This window comes from Callospermophilus lateralis, chromosome 2, assembly GCF_048772815.1.
Source record: "Callospermophilus lateralis isolate mCalLat2 chromosome 2, mCalLat2.hap1, whole genome shotgun sequence".
In the NCBI taxonomy this organism is placed as follows: Eukaryota; Metazoa; Chordata; class Mammalia; order Rodentia; family Sciuridae; genus Callospermophilus; species Callospermophilus lateralis.
In genome coordinates this window covers 203,781,585-203,797,979 of record NC_135306.1, presented here as the reverse complement: position 1 = coordinate 203,797,979, position 16,395 = coordinate 203,781,585, and the positions used below count along the sequence as shown (strand labels likewise).

Here is a 16,395-nt window from a genome sequence, read left to right as displayed (position 1 = left end):
AGATAAGAGGCTGCCTTCCTCTGGAGGAGGGAGCAGCCAGCCCGGGAAGCGCCAGGAAGCTGGGAGAGGCCTTGAAGAGGTGCCAGCCTGGCCTTGCTTTGGAGCCCGCCTGGCCAGGCCCTCATGCCCTCACACCCTCGCTGTGGGGTCTTTGCTGCTCCTCGGTGGTCAGAGGCATGGAGCAGGTCTTCCAGGCTAGCCGAAGACAGTCTGCCACAGAGGGTCTGGGCCCTCCCTGGCTCCAGGTCAGGACATCTCCACTTAGTTGTGGCCTGGCACCACCTGGCTTCCGCTCAGGGCCTCAGTTTCTTCATCTGTAAAACAGGCAGAACATCTTCCTCACAGGGATGAGGGGGTCACATGTTGTCCCAGTCCCTACAATGTCTGGGACTGTCAGTTTCCCATCTCCAGGGGTCAGAGACAGGCCCCTGACTGGCTTACTTATGAAAGCCCAGTTCCACCGGGCTAATCCACCACCACCCTCTCAACTGCCTGCGTGGGACCCCAGAGCCGCTCAGTAGAAGGTGGTGGAAGCTTGGATCATATCAGGCAACAGGAAAGGGGCAGGGAAGGCTTCCTGAAGGAGCCTGTGCCTCTGAGAAGGGAGGACAGGGAGAGCCAGGACACAAGCCCAGGGGTCACAGGACACAGAGGCAGGAAGGTCTGGGGGAAACCAGAGCCTCCTGTGGCATTGAGGAAGGTCACTGCAAAGCAGCCAAGTTCAAGCCCACCAGCTTTTGACAGGGGCCTGACCTCGACCCCACGGACAACTATAGAAGAGGAAACCTGGGACCCACGGGAAGTGCAGAGCTGGACCCCGGGCCTGGAGTCCTCAACCACACCGCACACGGGCTCCCTGAAATCCACTTTTATTCATGTAAAAAAATCCCCAAAGCATAGAGGTTGTGATCCCTGCTTCCCAGAGCTCTGTGTGGTCCCTGGGAAGTGAGGGAAGGACGCCCATCTGGGTGTGGGTATCATGGGGGCAAGGCCCGGCCCAGCCCAGCCCCTTCCCTAGGACTGAGGTTAGGAAGGAGGGGCTGGGGGTTAACGGGGCCCCAGGAAGATGAAAGGAGTTAGTGTGGGGCACTTGCCCCAGGTTTAAAAAAATATAATTTCTAAAGATGAAAAAGTTAAAAAAAAAAAAAAGCATTAGTGTTTTCACCTCCTGCCCTCTGCCCAGCGCCCACCCTGGCCCTGTGGCCACCTCTTGCACGGCCAGGTCAGAGCTGCGTGTTCTCCTCCTGGCTCTCCGAGTCAACACCAGACAGGTGCCCACTGCTCCCCGGTGCATGGCCATTGCTGGCACAGGCCACCAGGGGCCCGTCCCTTAGCCCCTCTGGTGTCTCTCCCAGCAGGCTCCGTCGGATCTCCTGAGGCAGCCTCGCCCGCTGCTCCTGACACTCCTGGGTCAGCTGGGCCAGCAGCTACAGGAAGACGGGTGTCACAGGAGGCCAGGCCACCAAGCATCTGCCCACCAGCTTCCTTTAGGGCTTTACCTTGGGCTCCTCTTCTGCCAGTTGCTGTAGCACCTGCTGCTGCCCAGCCACTAGGCGGTCATGTCGCTGCTTCTGGGCCTCCTCCAGCTGTGAGGGTGGGCAAGGGCTCAGCTGAGGTACCCTGAGGGAGGTCAGGGTCCTGGGGCTCAGGCTGGGCATGACCTACAGGGGGCTCCAAAGCCACTGGGCACTGGTGCAGACAGTTGTCCCTGGATATGAAACAGGCACCAGGGGGCTGTTGGGACCCTGGAGGACCCTATCAGCTTTTGGAGGGCAGCGTGCCACCAGGCCAGACACCAAGGAGATGGGCTTCTTTTTTCCTTTGGTTCCGAGGATTGAACCTAGGGACACTTAACCACTGAGCCACATCCCCAGTCCTTTTTATTTTTTCATCTCACTCAGTTGTTTGGAACCTCTCTAAGTTGCTGAGACTGGCTTTGAACTCCTGATCCTCCTGCCTCAGTCTCCTGAGGCGCTGGGATAACATACATTCCAGCGCCACGGTGCCCGGCTAGGAGAGGGATTTCTGATGAATGAAGGATTAGGGCGAGGCTAGAGTGGCACTCACCCGACGGATGGAATTGACAGACTCGGTGATGTGCCGACGGTTAATCTCCGTCAGTTCCCTGCGAGGAGGGAGGCGGGATGGAATCAGGGCCTGGGCACTGTGCTGCCTGCCCAGGCACCTGACTCCTGGCCCCAGCACTCTTACACTTCTTTCTTATGTTTCTCTCTTGTTTTGGCCTCAGAGATGCTGTTGTGGCGCTTCCTGTCCAGGATCTTCTGCAGCTCCTTCTTCTCCCTGGAGAAGCCGGTAGCGGAAGGGGAAGGTCAGTGGCAGGGTCCTGGTCCAGTCCTCATCTGGGCCAGGAGTCCCTGCCACACCCACACGAGGGTCTCCGCCTTACCTCTCGTTCATCTCCTTCAGCCTTTTGAACTGAGTTGTGTGCACATCCAGGACGATCTCCCTGAGCCGCTGCTGAGCCTGGGGACACAGCAGCCAATGGGTGCCACAGGCCAACACCAGGTTAATCCAAGAGGCAGGCTCTCCCTGGCCACCACATGCCCCCTCACCTGTCTCAGGTGCTCTAGCCTCCGCTCAGCCTCTATGTCTGCCTGGGCCTCCCTCAGCTCCAGCAAGCTTTGCACCTGTCTGTTCTGGAACTCTCGATACCTCTTGGCCTCCTCCTCCTCCTTCACGTCCGCCACATCAGCGGCCCCACCCCTGTAGGGAGAACCTTCTGGGTGATGCTGAGTCCACCACACGGGAGGGCAGTGGGGACAGCGCATGTGGCAGCAGCAACAGCAGACACCACCCAGGAGGAGAAGCCTGTGTGGCAAATACTCCTCAGGGGGACGTCAACAGAGATGTCACCCCCAGGAGAAGGAATCTGGGCCTGGTATGGGAAGCTTCGGTCCCGTCATACACCAAACACTCCTGTGGGGCCGGGGCCCCTCGCTCCGCACGCCCACCCACCATGGAAACCATGTGTACACACGGCCCAACACTCCTGCCAGGGGGCACAGCTCGGGTTGGGAGACTCATGGGACCAGGTGGGTGCTGGCACCTGCTTTCAGCCCGGGCCTGGGCCAGAGCATCGAGCAGGCGGCGGGTGAGGGCCATAGCCTTGCGCTGATGCTTCTTGTGCAGCTCCCGCAGGTCCCGCTCCTGCCGGCTCCGGAGCTTCACCAGAGCCTTGTGGCCTTGGAGCTCCTCCAGCGGAGTGGGGGCCACCTCTGGGAACCAGAGTGCAAGTGGGCAGGGTGGTGGAGGGGCTGGGCTGGGCAGGTGCCCTCCAGGTGGCCGCACCCAAGGCGCTCCTCCCTACCTGAGAGGATGCTGGCAATGAGATCGTCCCGCTGCCCTGGAGAGGAGAGGCCTCCGTGAGAGGCTGCAGGAAGGGTGGCAGGGCCTTGCCCTCAGCTCACCCCTGGCCCGGGTTGCCCCTTACCTGGGCTGCTGAGGGAGGTGCTGGTGGGGGAGGTGGCAGGGCCTGGGGTCCAGCGAGGGGGAGTCTCCAGTGGGCTGGGTGTGGGGTTTGGGGGTGGCTGGGCCCCTGACTGCTGAGTCTGGGTCTCCTGGCATGTCTCTGGGCCAGCCTGAGCCTGTGGGTGGAGGAAGCAGGACACTGTTTCCAGAAAGGCTGTTCTCTCCAAGCCCTTCCCTGCTCAGTCTCCAGGCCCCCCACCCTGCCAGCTCCCCAGCCCCTCTGGCTGCTCAACTTCTGGTCTGTTTGCCAATGAGAATAAAGTGGATCAAACAAACCCCTCCAAGCCCCTGTCCACCTAGGGCGTAAGACTGGGAGGTACCCAGCCCCTTGCCTGTGCTCAGGAACTCCCAGATGGTTCTGGAAAGGCCTGGCCCAGCTCCAAGAATCTTTGCTCTCTGGATCCCTCCACCCTGGCCCAGTCCCTCACCCTCACTGCTCAGCTCCTGATTAAATCAACGAAGGAAATGACCGCAGAGCGGGCACCAGTCTCTCCTGCTAACAGCTCTGCCAAGGCCTAATTGCAGTCATCTCTTCCCACCACAGAAGGTCCCTGGAGAATGGCTCTGGGCATGCGGCTAAACCTCTGCACCCGACCCCTCCTCAGAGAAGCCCACCGCCTCCTCCATGCTCACAGACCCCATGTTCTTAAGGGCTCTGTGGCCTCAAAACTTCCCTGGTGAATTAGCCAGGAACCCTTTTTTTTTTTTTTTGCACAGGTGTGATTTACCATTAAGCTATGTCCCCAGACTTTTTTATTTTTTGGGACTGGGTCTCATTAGATTGCTGAGGCTGGCTTCAAACTTGTGATCCTCCTGCCTTAGCCTCCTGGGTCACTGAGAACGGGAGAAATTCTAGTCCAATCTGATTCAAAGTCCTCTCGGATGCTTCTATCTCCTAAGATCCCACCACTGGGTATGGGATGCTACTTTGTGGCCGAGCGCTTGCCCTGGGTTCCATCCCCAGTACCAGAAAAAAACACAGTGGAGAACTGGGGGCTGCAGGGACTGCTCCAGCAGGGTCATGCCCAGAGGTCAGCCATAGCCAGCCCATCTGCACCCACACCCACACCCACAGCAACTGTGTGCATTGGTCCCAGGGTCAAGGGGAGCCTGAGCCCTGCCCACCTCCCAGCCTGCTCCCACCGCCAGCAGGCTCACCTCGCTCTCCCCAATGAGAGCAGCCAGCTGCTTGGCCCGCTGGTCCATCAGGCTGACATGCTTAATGGGGTTGATCAGAGCCTCTGCATAGTCTGGGGAGGCAGAAGGTGAGGCTCTCAGATGGTCACACCCTCCCCACAAGGCTCTGGTCACAGCAGGGTGGGAACCTGCCCTCAGGGCTGTCGTCCTCACTCCACGCTGCCCCCCTGCCCCCAGCTCACCCTGGTGATCATCAGGGATGTAGTCAGAGGCCTCCGTGTAAATGAGCAGGGCTGGCAGGCACAGTGGCTGGTTGGCCTCGTTCCGCAGGCAGACGTAGTGGTACCCTGGGGGACAGAAGGGCGAGTCAGCGGGACCTGGGCAGGTCCCCCACACACTGCCCCCGTCCTGCCCAAACCCGCCACGGCTCACCTGAGCGGATGGCAGAGACAGGAAGAACCCGGTGCCCCACGAATCTGCCACCCTCCTCAAAGGCGGCAATGCGAAGTGACGCCAGTGTGGGCAGCACCACCTGAGGGACAGACTTGGCTGAGCACAGGGCAGAGCCTAAGCCACGGGGCAACCACACCAGTCACTAAGGCCTGACGCCCAGAGCAGGTCCCGATACAAGCTGACCAACCTGACCGCACATCTCCATGGTCTGGCCCAATGGATGACTGGGCCCTCAGGGCCCTGAACCAAGAGTACAGGCAGACAGACCCCCTCAGGCCACCGCAGGACAGGCCAAGTCATCAACCACCCAGAACTACAGTAAGCTCCAGTCCAGCATGGAGTCTGCCTGTCTCTGCCTTCCCCAGATCCTGTGAGAACGTGGAGATTGGGGGACTGAGCGGGGTGGGTCCTGAGCAAGAGCTTCCTGCCTTGGGCAGGCTCTGGGACCTCCTGCTGGTCCTTGCTCTCTGTCTCACCTTTCTGTTTCTTTCTGTCACCAAGAGGTAGGCAGAAGGCCCAAGCCTGATTCTGGACATGCAGGGTCTGGGAGGTCTCAGGACCCCCTCCCCCATGTTCCAACCCTCACTGGCCACCTGTGAGCCTGGTCCTGCTCCAGTGACGGAAATAACCCTAATCCTACCCTAATTCCCCCTGAGAGCCAGGGTGGGTCAGGCTTGCTCACCTTGGGGAAGTCAAAGGGCTCCTCATCCCACACGGGGTTGAACGAGTTCCCCTGAGATGTCCTTGTGCGGTACTTGCGCCGTGTGTCAACGGGGAGACCAAACATATCCACCTCCACGTAGATGCCCACCTTCCTGTCAGAGAGGAACTGCCCCGAGATCACCTGGGGTGGGTGGGCCAAGAGTATGAGGCGGTGGCTGAGCATCCTACCCCTCAACACCCACGGCCCAAGCCCTCTGCTGCCCCACCTTGACCCGCAAGGCATTGGCCACAATGCCATCCACGATGACCTCAGTGAAGGGGTCAAAGGACTTGTCCGGCCGCCGCATGAACTCAGGCTTGAGCAGGTACCCGCTGCGCCCATTGTACTCAAATACACCTGCATTGAGCTGCATTGGCACATCTGGGTGACATGGACAGGGGTCAGTCAGCAGGCTGAATGAGGTCAGGAGTCAGGCAGGACAATGGTCATTGGGGGTAAGTGAAGTCCAAAGGCCAGGGCCAGGGGTGGGATCAAATGGTATCACAGGGTCCAAATTCAGACAGAAAGGGATGTAGGGTTAGACAAGGTCTGGGTTGGGGTTAGACAGGGTAAGCAGTCCTTTCAGGCAAGATGTGCCTGGCCCTGGGGCACCATGGTATGGGGTCAAGGCAGGGCAGTGCTCACCCAGGGTCTGGAAGTTTAGAGCGACGAGCTGGCAGCCCACGTTCCAGAAGAGCTGGGGCATGTAGTTGGAGGAGTCCACACGGGTGCCCTTGGGGTAGATGCGGCTGAGCTGCTGCTTGTTGTATCTGAGGTTGGTGGTCAGGGACACAGCGGTACTGGTGCCCAACCCCCGTCAGCCTCCCCCTCCTGCCCTGAGCCTGCACTCCTGCAAGTCCCCCACCCAACCCTGGCGGAGGTGGGCTCATGCTACCCTTCTGGCCTCCGCTGCTCAGCCTAGCCAGGCCCCCCAGATGGTCCCGCCCAGCCCAGGTGCTGCTGGGCCAGGACCCTGGATGGGGCTTAGGCAGAGTAGCTGCGAGCATCAACCTGGCCCACCACGAGGCCCTGGAGGATACTCCACAAACTCCATGGGGCTTTTGGTCAGCTGCTCCATGGCCTTGGTCTCCACAAAGGAGGACATCTCGAAGCACTTGTTCCTTTCTGGGGGTTGGCAGAGGGAGGGTGTCAGGCCTGGCGGGGCCTGGTGGGAACAGCTCCTACCCACCACCAGCCCCACTCACTTCGAGCAGCCTCAAAGGACTTGAACTTGACAGGCTCGATGTAATTGACCAGCGTTGACATCTCCTCGGTGGCATTGACCTCACTGCTGGCCGTGCCCTGCAAACCCCAAGCCCCAATCAACAGTGCAAGTCCCTCGCTTGCCTCCCAAGAAGGAGGCGCTGACCCCGCCCCCACTGCTGCCTGGCAAGCAGCTTTCCCAAGGGCCATAATGCCCCCACCCCGGCCACGTCTTCTGACAGTCCAGGGCCTCTTCCAGGCCTGGGATCCCTCTCCTCCACAACAGTCCCCCCGATTCCTCCTCTTCTCCTGACCCCCAGAAGCTGGAACTCCTCGTTGAGCATGGGAACCACCAATCTCCATTCCTAGGCACTTTCCAACACTACCTCGCAAACAGACAGCTCTGCCCACACCACCCCCACTCTGGGCCCCTCTCCAATATGATCTCCCAAACAGCCAGACTGACTCTCTTACCTCCACTGCTCATGCTCCTCATGACACTCTCACCCTGCACTGGCCCCTCCTGAACTAAAGCCCAGCCCAGGGCTTTGCATGAACTGTTCCCACCTCCTGAGGTCTGCCCACCCCAACCTCCCACCGCAGGTCAGACTCCCCTTCCCCACAATCCCACACCGACCGCATCTCACCCCTTCCTGGGGGATACTGGGAATGGAGATATGCTGCTCATTTTGGAGGGACATTTAGAATGGAACTCAGAGGTATTCTAACAGAGTTATACTCCCAGTTCTTTTTATTTTCTATTTTGAGACAGGGCCTTGCTCAATTGCCCAGACTGGACTCAAATTTGTGATCCTCCTGCCTCAGCCTCTGAAGCTGCTGGGATTGCAGGCATGCACCACCATGCCTGACTTATGGGAATAACTGTGCATGCACTGTTATTGTGCCTGAATGAAGAGCACACGCGTGCACACACACTCACTAGGGTGTTCACACAGTCAGGAGTACCCTGCACCCACCAACACGCTGGCACACAGTGGGCACTTGGCAAATCTGAGAAGGGAATATGTATAACCTCCGCTCCCATCCGCCTGTGGGCCTGACCTCATCTGTGGTGGGCTTTTTGGGGTCTGTAGATTCCTCCTCTTCTTCATCTTCCTCCTCATCCTCACGGTCAGCAGACCCCAGGACATCAGGGCCCCGGTTCGGGACCTCCTCACCCAGAGACTTCTGGGGCTCCAGGCTGGGCTTCTCCAGCCCCGTCTCCTCCCCATTACTCAGGCCTGGGCAGCTGTCCGAGCTGGGGGACCCTGCAGAAGGCAAGGCCATAAGGGTCCAGAGGTCACAGGGCAGAACCACACACTGATGCTCAGGAAACTTGAGGGCTGTGACTAGTGTGTGGCACTCTTAGGACAGTGTGACCTGGGGAAAGGGCAGGGGCAGGCTTCCATGGTATTAGAGCCAGAGGGGTCAGAGGTCAAGGTGAAGTCTGGAGTGTACAGAGCAGAAGGTGGACAGGATGGGTGGGGGGTGGGAAGCCAGAGTCTGGGCACAACAGCTTTACAGCAGGGGAAAAGGTGACAAGGTGAGTGGCGGGTCAGGGTCAGGCAGAGCCAGACCCAGGGTGGGGCTCAGATGAAGAGGGACCCCAGTGACGACAGGCTAAAGGTTAACTGAATTTACACCCAACTGGGTGGGTAGACTCGGGTGGTCATAGGACAGGGGCCAGGGGCCTGAGGGTCAGAGGTCAGAACTAAGAGCCCTAGCCTGGCTCTGTGGGGGCCAAGGCTGAGGGGTCAGGCGTTGGCTATAGCCAAATCCAGCTGGCCACAGCCAGATGTGCCGGGGTCAGTGAGGGTCCCAAGCCAGCGGACCTCGGTGCAGGCTGGTCACCAGGAGGTTGGACTGGGCCAGGCTCAGTGGCATGCGAGGAAGGGCTCGGGGGTCTAGGATACCATGAGGGTTCAGAAGGAGGAGGTTAGGGTCAGCCAGGGTCAAGGCTGAGCCAGCGTACCGAGCTGGGGGGACGAGGGCTCAGTGGTGGCAGAGCTCTCGCTCAGGGCGGAGTTGCTCTGCTCTAGGGGCCGCTTGCGTGCGGTGCTGTCAGGGACACTGGTGCTGGGCCGGTGCCTCTTCTTATTCTTCACCAGGATGCGGCCCATCAGGTCCTGGGGGCTGGGCAGGGGCACGCCCGGCGCCAGCTGGAGGGGGTGGATAGGTCAGGCTCTGCCTAGGCACCCTCCCCACCCCGCACCCCGCCTCAGCTCCAGCGGCCATACCGGGTACTTGTCCAGAGGGTCAATGAGCAGCGCATCCCCAAAGATGGAGCGGCAGTACTCGGCCATCTTGGCCTGCTGCTTGGCCCTGTTGGCAAGGTCAGAGGTCAGAGGTGCCTTGGGGAGCTTCAGCAAGGCAGGACAGAGGCCAACAGAGAACGTACAAGTCCTCAGGTCAGAGGTCACCAGAGCACAGTGGGAGGGCCGTCTCTGGGTCCACCAGGGGACCCCATCAGAGGTCTCCATGTTAGAGATTCCCAGGGGTCCTGGGTCAGGGGCCCACTCACGAGTCCACGTGGTTCTCGAAGGACAGGATGACGGGGTAGGGGGAGGTCTTGAAAGCGGTTTCAGCGATGGCCTCTAGCACATCCCGCAGCGGCACCTCGGTGGTCATGGTGAAACCATGGGTGATGAAGGGCTCCTCCTCAGGAGGCCGCCCCTTCCACACGTCCAGCTCCACACAGCGGCAACCCCACAGCAGCGCCTGGCGGTACATCTCCACCGACGAGGTTCCGGCCAACTGTCCCGCTGGGGGTGAGGCCGTGTCACTCAGCTGCCTGCCAGTCTGGCTCCTCATCACCCCACTCCACACTTAGCCAGCTGTGCCAGGGACACAGAGGCTCCCAGAGCAGCATGGTCCAGCCCTGGGACACTCTGCAGAGCCCCTGCTCATTTCTCAAGTCACTATGGAGCCAGCAGCACCTCCTGCACCCCTGCCCCTGGCGCCCACCCAAGTGGGCAGAGCAGGCATCCACCAGTGCTTGTGGCCAGGTTGGTCCCCATTCAAGGGCGGGCTCACCCACTCTGAGACAAAGCCCCAGCCCTCACATGCCCCACCAGCCTGAACCACAGCGGCCATTCCCAAACCACCCTGGCTCCCCAGAGCCTCCTCCCCACAGCCCCACCTCCTGCCTAGGGGACCTCAGGGCCCTCCCCGCCTCCAGCCCAGTCTCCACAGAGCACCTGGCTCAGCCTTCTGACAGCACACCACTCACATCCCCTCCCGCCGCCTGCCTCCAAAACCTCCCCAACCCCTCAGCCGCGCCTGCCCCAGCCCCTCACCCTGCACCTGCCCCAGCCCACACCCTCCCCTCCCTGGCCTCCTTTCTGGCTTCTTCTTTCTCTGGCAGTGCTGGGGACAGAAGCCAGGGCCCCCTCCCATGCCAGGCAAGCGCCCTGACACCAACTCCATCAACCCCCTCCTCTCCTTAACCACCTAGTGGTCTCCAGCCCCAGGCCTCCGCAGAGGCTGTTCCTCACAGCTGGGTGGCCTCAGCCCCTCCCCGGGAAGCTTCCTGTCCTCAAGTGGGGCAGAGGGCTGTCTGTTCTCTTCCTTCCACCCGGCTGATGGCTGATGGGCTGATGGCTGATGAGCGGGCAAATGAGTTGAAAGAACTCCACTTCAGGGAGGGAGGAGGTGCAGGGTGGAGGGTGGAGGGTGGAGGGTGGAGGGCCAGGAGCCCCACTCCCTGCGCCCTGCTCCTGGCTCCCTGCTCTCTGCTCCCAGCTCCCTGCTTGAGCTCCCACTCCCCACTGCTTGCAGCTGGCTGCCTGCTCCCTGCTCTCGCCGCTCACCTGTGAGGTATCTCACCTGTGAGGTACGTGTTGTGTGAGGAGTTGATGAAGTAGGAGCTCAGTGGTTGGGTCATGTCCGCGCTTAGGTCCAGGGCTTCCAGTGGCAAGATGCCATTCTCCTCCCCTCCCAGGTAGCGGCTGAAGCCTTCCATGGACATCTGGTCTGGGGGTGGGGGCGGGGGCAGGTCAGCAGGGCCCTCGCCCTCCACCACCACCGTCCCCTGCCTCTCGCCACTCACCGGAGGCCACTCACCGCGCTCCAGGAACTGCTGGTTAGGCTCATACTTCTCGATGAGCAGCCGGGCCTGGGAAGGACGCAGGGGAGGGTACAGTACTTCATTGAGTCTCGGGTCCCTCTGCTTCTGGTTGATGAAGTCCATGAGCTGCTCCAGCGTCAGGTATGGCTTGCCCTTGGCACCTCTGGAGAGGGCAGGCAGAAGCCGGATTGGGCTGGAGTTGCAACAACACCCCCACACCAGGCCCTCACCCTGGGAGAGGGAGTTGGAAGGCCTGCGCCTGGCTCAAGTACCCACAGACTGGGTCACTGGGCAAGTGGCTGACCCCTTTGGACCCCATCCACGCTCCCGACCGCTCAGTGCCATCCAGACAGAGGACGAGCTAGCACTGGCATTTTTAAGGGCACTGCTCTGTATCCAGCTCACTACCCTGTACTTCCAGAGCCTGGAGCTAACCTCAGCCCACTTGCTGTGTGGGCTGACAGGTCCCACAACACACCTGGGCCATTTGGTTCTCATCTGCAGAGTGGATGAGATGAAACCAACCCTGGCAAAGGGTTGTCACTCAGCCACCCGTAACAGTTATGGACACTGAGATTCCGAGCCCCTCACCCTGGACTCTGAGGCCTAGTCCACCAGCACCACCCTCTCCTCACTGGGCTAGAGGCACACTATGCAGAGGCCAGACATGGGAGCTCAGGGGTGGGGAGAAGGGTCCAGCCCCGCTCACATCTCCAGCAGGATCTTGTCAATGTCCGGCCGCAGACACAACTTATTCAGAAATCGCTCGAAGATTTCCAAGGAAAACTCATCGGGCCGGATGGACTCACTCTGGGGGCAAGCAGTGTGAGGTGAGAGCCCAGGGGCAGCTAGCTCCAAAGCCGTGGGGACCAAGCAACACCCCGCCCGCTCCTGCCCCCACTCCACATACCCGGTTGAAATTGAGGCCACAGGACTCCAGTGCCGTCTCCACCCGCTTCTTGTCCGCAGAGAACATCTTCAGGATGCTGATGCAGACAGGAGGGTTCAGGGTCAGTGGGGGGCAAAGGTCACCAAGGTCAGGACAGGAGAGATGCTGAAGGGTAAGGGGTGCTCACTTCTTGACAGGGATCCGCCCATCCTGGTTCACCTGCAGCTTCAGCTTCGTGTATCTGGGGAGGTAGGGGCAGGGGTCACACCCTGTGAAAGGCCATCGGAATCCCCGATGTCCCCCAGGGCAGCCGGGGCTCACGCTTTCCGCAGGAAGGTGTTCCGGGAGGCGTTTTGAGCCAGGATATTCATAGCCAGTTTGAACAGCTCCTCCGACCAGACCTGGGGGGTTGGCATACAGTGGGAGTGGGAGGGGGTGAGCAGCAGGGACAGAGAGGCGGGCCCAGCCACAGTCCACACCCAGAGCAGGATCTGATGCACAGATCAGAAAACAGTGCAGAACTATGTAATGTTTTGAACAACCAACAATAAAAATTAATTAAAAAAAAAAAAAAAAGGAAAAGAAAACAGTGCAGAATGCAGCAGCGACCCTAAGTGACAAGCAACTCAGTGATCAAGCAGGATCTCCTGGGGGCTTCCTGGGCCCCAGCCCACCTTGACTGTGTCATCCTGTACGGCCATGAAGTTCAAGAATGTGGTGTTTACTGGGTCTGGGCCGGCCACCACCGTCATCAGCTTCTCCTCCAGCCGAGCATCAGGACCCCCAAAGCCCAACACTTCCCGGATCTTGGGGTCCTGAGTAATGAGAGCTGAGGGTGAGAAGGGCAATCCCATTCCCCTAGGCCTCCTTCCCTCGGTCCTGGGCCCTGGTACTCACCTTGGGTAGGCGGGCATAACGGCCTGTCCGCGTGTCCCTGATGGAACTGATATCCAGTGTGTCCACCTCCTGGGGAAACCAGATGCCAGGATGGGTCTGAGAAGCTGCAGGACAAGACAGCAGGGGTCCCCAAGCTCCCCACCCAGGCTGGAGAGTGGCCACCAGCAGCAGCCCCAATCTCAGCCCCGACCCCTAGCACTTCCTGTGTGGATGGCTGTTTGCGAGGGGTCAGCCAGCAGCTGGTCCCAGCCCCCAGGGTGGCAGATCTGCAGGTGGTGCAGGGCTGGGGTCTCCACAGAGACCTAGGCCTGAATGAGCCGGAACTGCATCTGCCCTCACCATGTTGGGTCCTGTCCAGTATAAGAAGAAGCCATTGGGGTCCACCCGCAGGGTCACCAGGTTACGACTGGAGGCTTCCTAGGCACAGCACAGAACACAGGGGTCAGGGAGTAAGGTCTGAGAGAGCTGTCCACCCGGCTTTCTGCCAGTGAGCTAAGAGGAAACCTTGAAGCCCTCAGGTCTTCCGTGGCTGCTACAGGCCCTAAAACAAAGCCAAGGCCCTCAGTGTGACGGTCAGTGTTTTGGCTCCCGTGCCCCTCCCAGCCTTGCTTCCCTTCCCTAAGACCCAGTCACATGGGCCACTAGCTGCCCTTTCCTCCTCGCCCAGCTCCTACCTCATCGTTCCTTCTTTCTCTACCCATGGGATCCCACCCACTTGCTGGGAGGCCTCTCCAACCCTGCCCTGGGACTGGCTTCCCCAGAAGGCCACAGCTCCAGGACAGGGGGCCTTGCCCCCCAGTTGAATCTACTATGAAATGTTGATGGGAGGAGAGCTGGGGACTCAGCAGTCTGACCCTGTGGCTCCCCTGCAACCCTTGGGGACCCATGATGCCTGGCCTGCCACCCCTCACTGTGTCTCCAAGTCCAGCATGTGCCACCCTGAACCTTACAGGAAATCCTCACAGCCTTCAGATTTGTCCCCTTCTTACAAAAACACGAGTCCTCCCTGCAGGACTAGCCGGGGGACATGGAAGAGCGAGTGCATCAGACCCATTTTCTGAGGAGGACCCAGTCCCTGGCACACTACCAGCGCCACCTCATGTGACTCAGGACCAGCAGCCAGAGGGGTGTCATCAAGGGCTTAGAATCAGCCAGGGTGGAGGGGTCAGGTGGCCATAGGAAAAACTCCTCTGCAGCTAGAGGATTCCCACCCCATCTGAACTGCAGTCTGATGGACAATCCCCTCGGAGAAGACAAGGTGGCCCACATTCTGGCTGCTCCACTGCATGCACACAATAACTCCAAGCCCACTCAGCCCCTGACCACCCTGTGAGGACATACTATTGTCATCCCCATTTTACACATGAGGAAATTGAGGCACAGGGAGGCTAAGGCTTTGCTCAAGGTCACAAAGAAGAGCCAAGATTTGCCGGCAGTGAAGTTCCAGGGCCCACTGACCTGGAAAGCTGGGTTCCAAGTCCTCTGCTCCCAGCTCCTAACCATAGCCACAACCCACAACGGGGCCTGGCTAGTCCTCTACTGTCCAGACCTCTGTTTCCCCTTCTGTATAATGGGAATTGCACCAGCCCCACCCATTGCAGGCTTTGATGAAAAAGGACAGCAGCTGTTCTGGGGACACAGCGACAGAGGCCCCCAAATCTTTGGGATGCATGGTCCTCTCATCCCAGTGTGGTGACACCCAGGTCAACCTCTCTTGGGAATTCCCAACACTGCCCTGGGGCTGCGGACTCCCAGTAGTGTGAGGAGAGGGGAGTACTGCTCCAGGGGCCTCTCTGGGACCCTCCCCAGGAGTCTGGCGTTTAGACAGGTCCCAGGTCCCCTACTCTCCAGCTCCAAGCCCTGTCAGCAACCCCACCGCACCCCGGGGCCCTCTCCCTGTTCCCACTTCCTTATTTGGGTTTATCACACTGGAAGGAAAAGAAGAAACTTTTCCCTTCAGGCTGGCCTAGGGGGAGGAGGGTCTCCCAGGCCAAAGGGGAGACCAGGCACCCCCACACCAGCACACCTGCCGCTCAGGCCACGCCCCCAATCCTCCCCTCGCCCCAGCTCCCACGCCTTCCCGCCCCACCCAGCCGGAAAGGAGCCCAGCGTCTTCCAGGCCTGTGGCCTCACTGGGAAGAACAGCGAGGAAGCTCTCTTCGCCCGTGGAGGCCTTGGGGAAGGAGGGGCCCAGGGGGCAGAGGAGGGGGCACTATGAAAACTGCAGGTGGGGCACAGAACCCCGACGGGGAGCCACAGGTGGGGGCCTGGACATCTGGAAAGCACCAGGGGCAGGAATACTGAAAGGGGGGCCTGAATTTATTGGGGTTCAAAGTCCCAAGACTAAGGAGTGGGGAGTAAAGTTCCCAGGGTGGAGGAACTTAGGGGGCAAATTCTCCACTAGGGGGTGACTTGATGCTCCCACCTGGCCAGGGAGCTGGGCTGGGATCCAGAAGCAGGGCGAAGGGGTGCTAGCAGAGAGGGTGAAGAAGTGATGAATGAAGAGGCTTACTCAGGCCACCCCACCGGGAAGCGGGAAGTCCCAGGGGTACGCACCCAGGATAGGATGCCCTGAGCCGGCCGGGAGTCCAGGGCCGCACAGGGGTCTGGGGACCAGGCCAGGATAGGGGAAGCAGAATTAGTCTGGCAGGGAGGGGTGGGAAGGACGAATGAAAGCGGGGCGGGATTTATTGGGGTTCAAAGTCTCCGCGCCAAGAAGCGGAGACAATTTACCAGACCCAAGGGACAGGGTTGGGGGGACAAAGTCTTCAATATCGGGACGCCTGGGGACTCAAGTTTCCGGAGTCCGGACAGGCTGGGAGAGAAGGCGAAGTGGTCAGGCGAAGCTGGACTGAGGGTCCTCGGCATCTGCCTGAGCCTGAGTGAAGGAGTCCCCGGATCTGGGCTGAGCAGGGGACCGCTGCACTTACCTCGTCCCATTTGATGAACTTACTCCCGCGCCGCAGGGTCTCCACCACGGTGGGCGGCTCCAGCTGTAGCGCGTGGACGCCGGGCCTGGCGCCCGCCATGGTCGAACCAGGGGCGGCTCGGAGACTCACGGAGCATCGACGGGGACCGACGGCGCAGCTGCTCCCTCCGCGCGCTCCCGCGCGGCCCGCTCCAGCCCCGCGGCGTCAGCGACCGCCTGCCCGCCAGTCTGTCCCGGACGGACCAGAGACTCGGCGCCCGGGCCCCGCCCCCGGCCCGCCCCGGCCCGCCCCGCCCCGGCGCGTCGCCCCCTCCCACCCGGTGCGTCGGGCCCGCCCGCCCCGCGTCGGCTCCCCCTGGCGGCGGGGGCGGCGACTGCAGCCAGAGGTGGATGGGGCTTACTGCACCAGTGCCGGGCTTTGTGGCTCAGTAAGACTCATTTTTCGGGTGCCATGCGGGGACTGGAGAACGATTGGGTCCTCGAAGCTGTTGGGGGTTCAGCTAGCGGGACTGAGTGTAGAAGGCGTCTACCAGGGTCAGCCTGCCTGGGGTTCCCAGAGGAGGGGGCAGGCGGCTGCACTTAGCTGAGTGCAGGAAAAGCCACTACACACACACACACACACACACACA

The 16,395-nt window shown here is 60.5% G+C and overlaps 1 protein-coding gene across 1 annotated transcript; it reads right to left on the bottom strand.

Annotated features, from left to right (window-relative positions):
* Window positions 1-861: 861 nt before the first annotated feature.
* On the bottom strand, window positions 862-15,998 carry Plcb3 (phospholipase C beta 3). Its single transcript, XM_076847456.2, has 31 exons — window positions 15,768-15,998; window positions 13,177-13,254; window positions 12,838-12,906; window positions 12,615-12,755; window positions 12,262-12,341; window positions 12,128-12,181; window positions 11,962-12,037; window positions 11,761-11,861; window positions 11,048-11,214; window positions 10,811-10,957; window positions 9,507-9,747; window positions 9,223-9,307; window positions 8,958-9,144; window positions 8,048-8,253; window positions 6,988-7,084; window positions 6,823-6,907; window positions 6,428-6,552; window positions 6,009-6,163; window positions 5,762-5,923; window positions 5,059-5,158; window positions 4,869-4,973; window positions 4,648-4,739; window positions 3,452-3,605; window positions 3,329-3,364; window positions 3,068-3,236; window positions 2,574-2,724; window positions 2,408-2,484; window positions 2,212-2,301; window positions 2,068-2,125; window positions 1,500-1,586; window positions 862-1,427 (listed from the first exon to the last, which is right to left on the bottom strand). The coding sequence occupies exons 1-31, from the start codon at window positions 15,864-15,866 to the stop codon at window positions 1,224-1,226; spliced, it is 3,678 nt and encodes a 1,225-aa protein (XP_076703571.1). The 5' UTR covers window positions 15,867-15,998; the 3' UTR covers window positions 862-1,223.
* Between the last annotated feature and the right edge of the window lie 397 nt (window positions 15,999-16,395).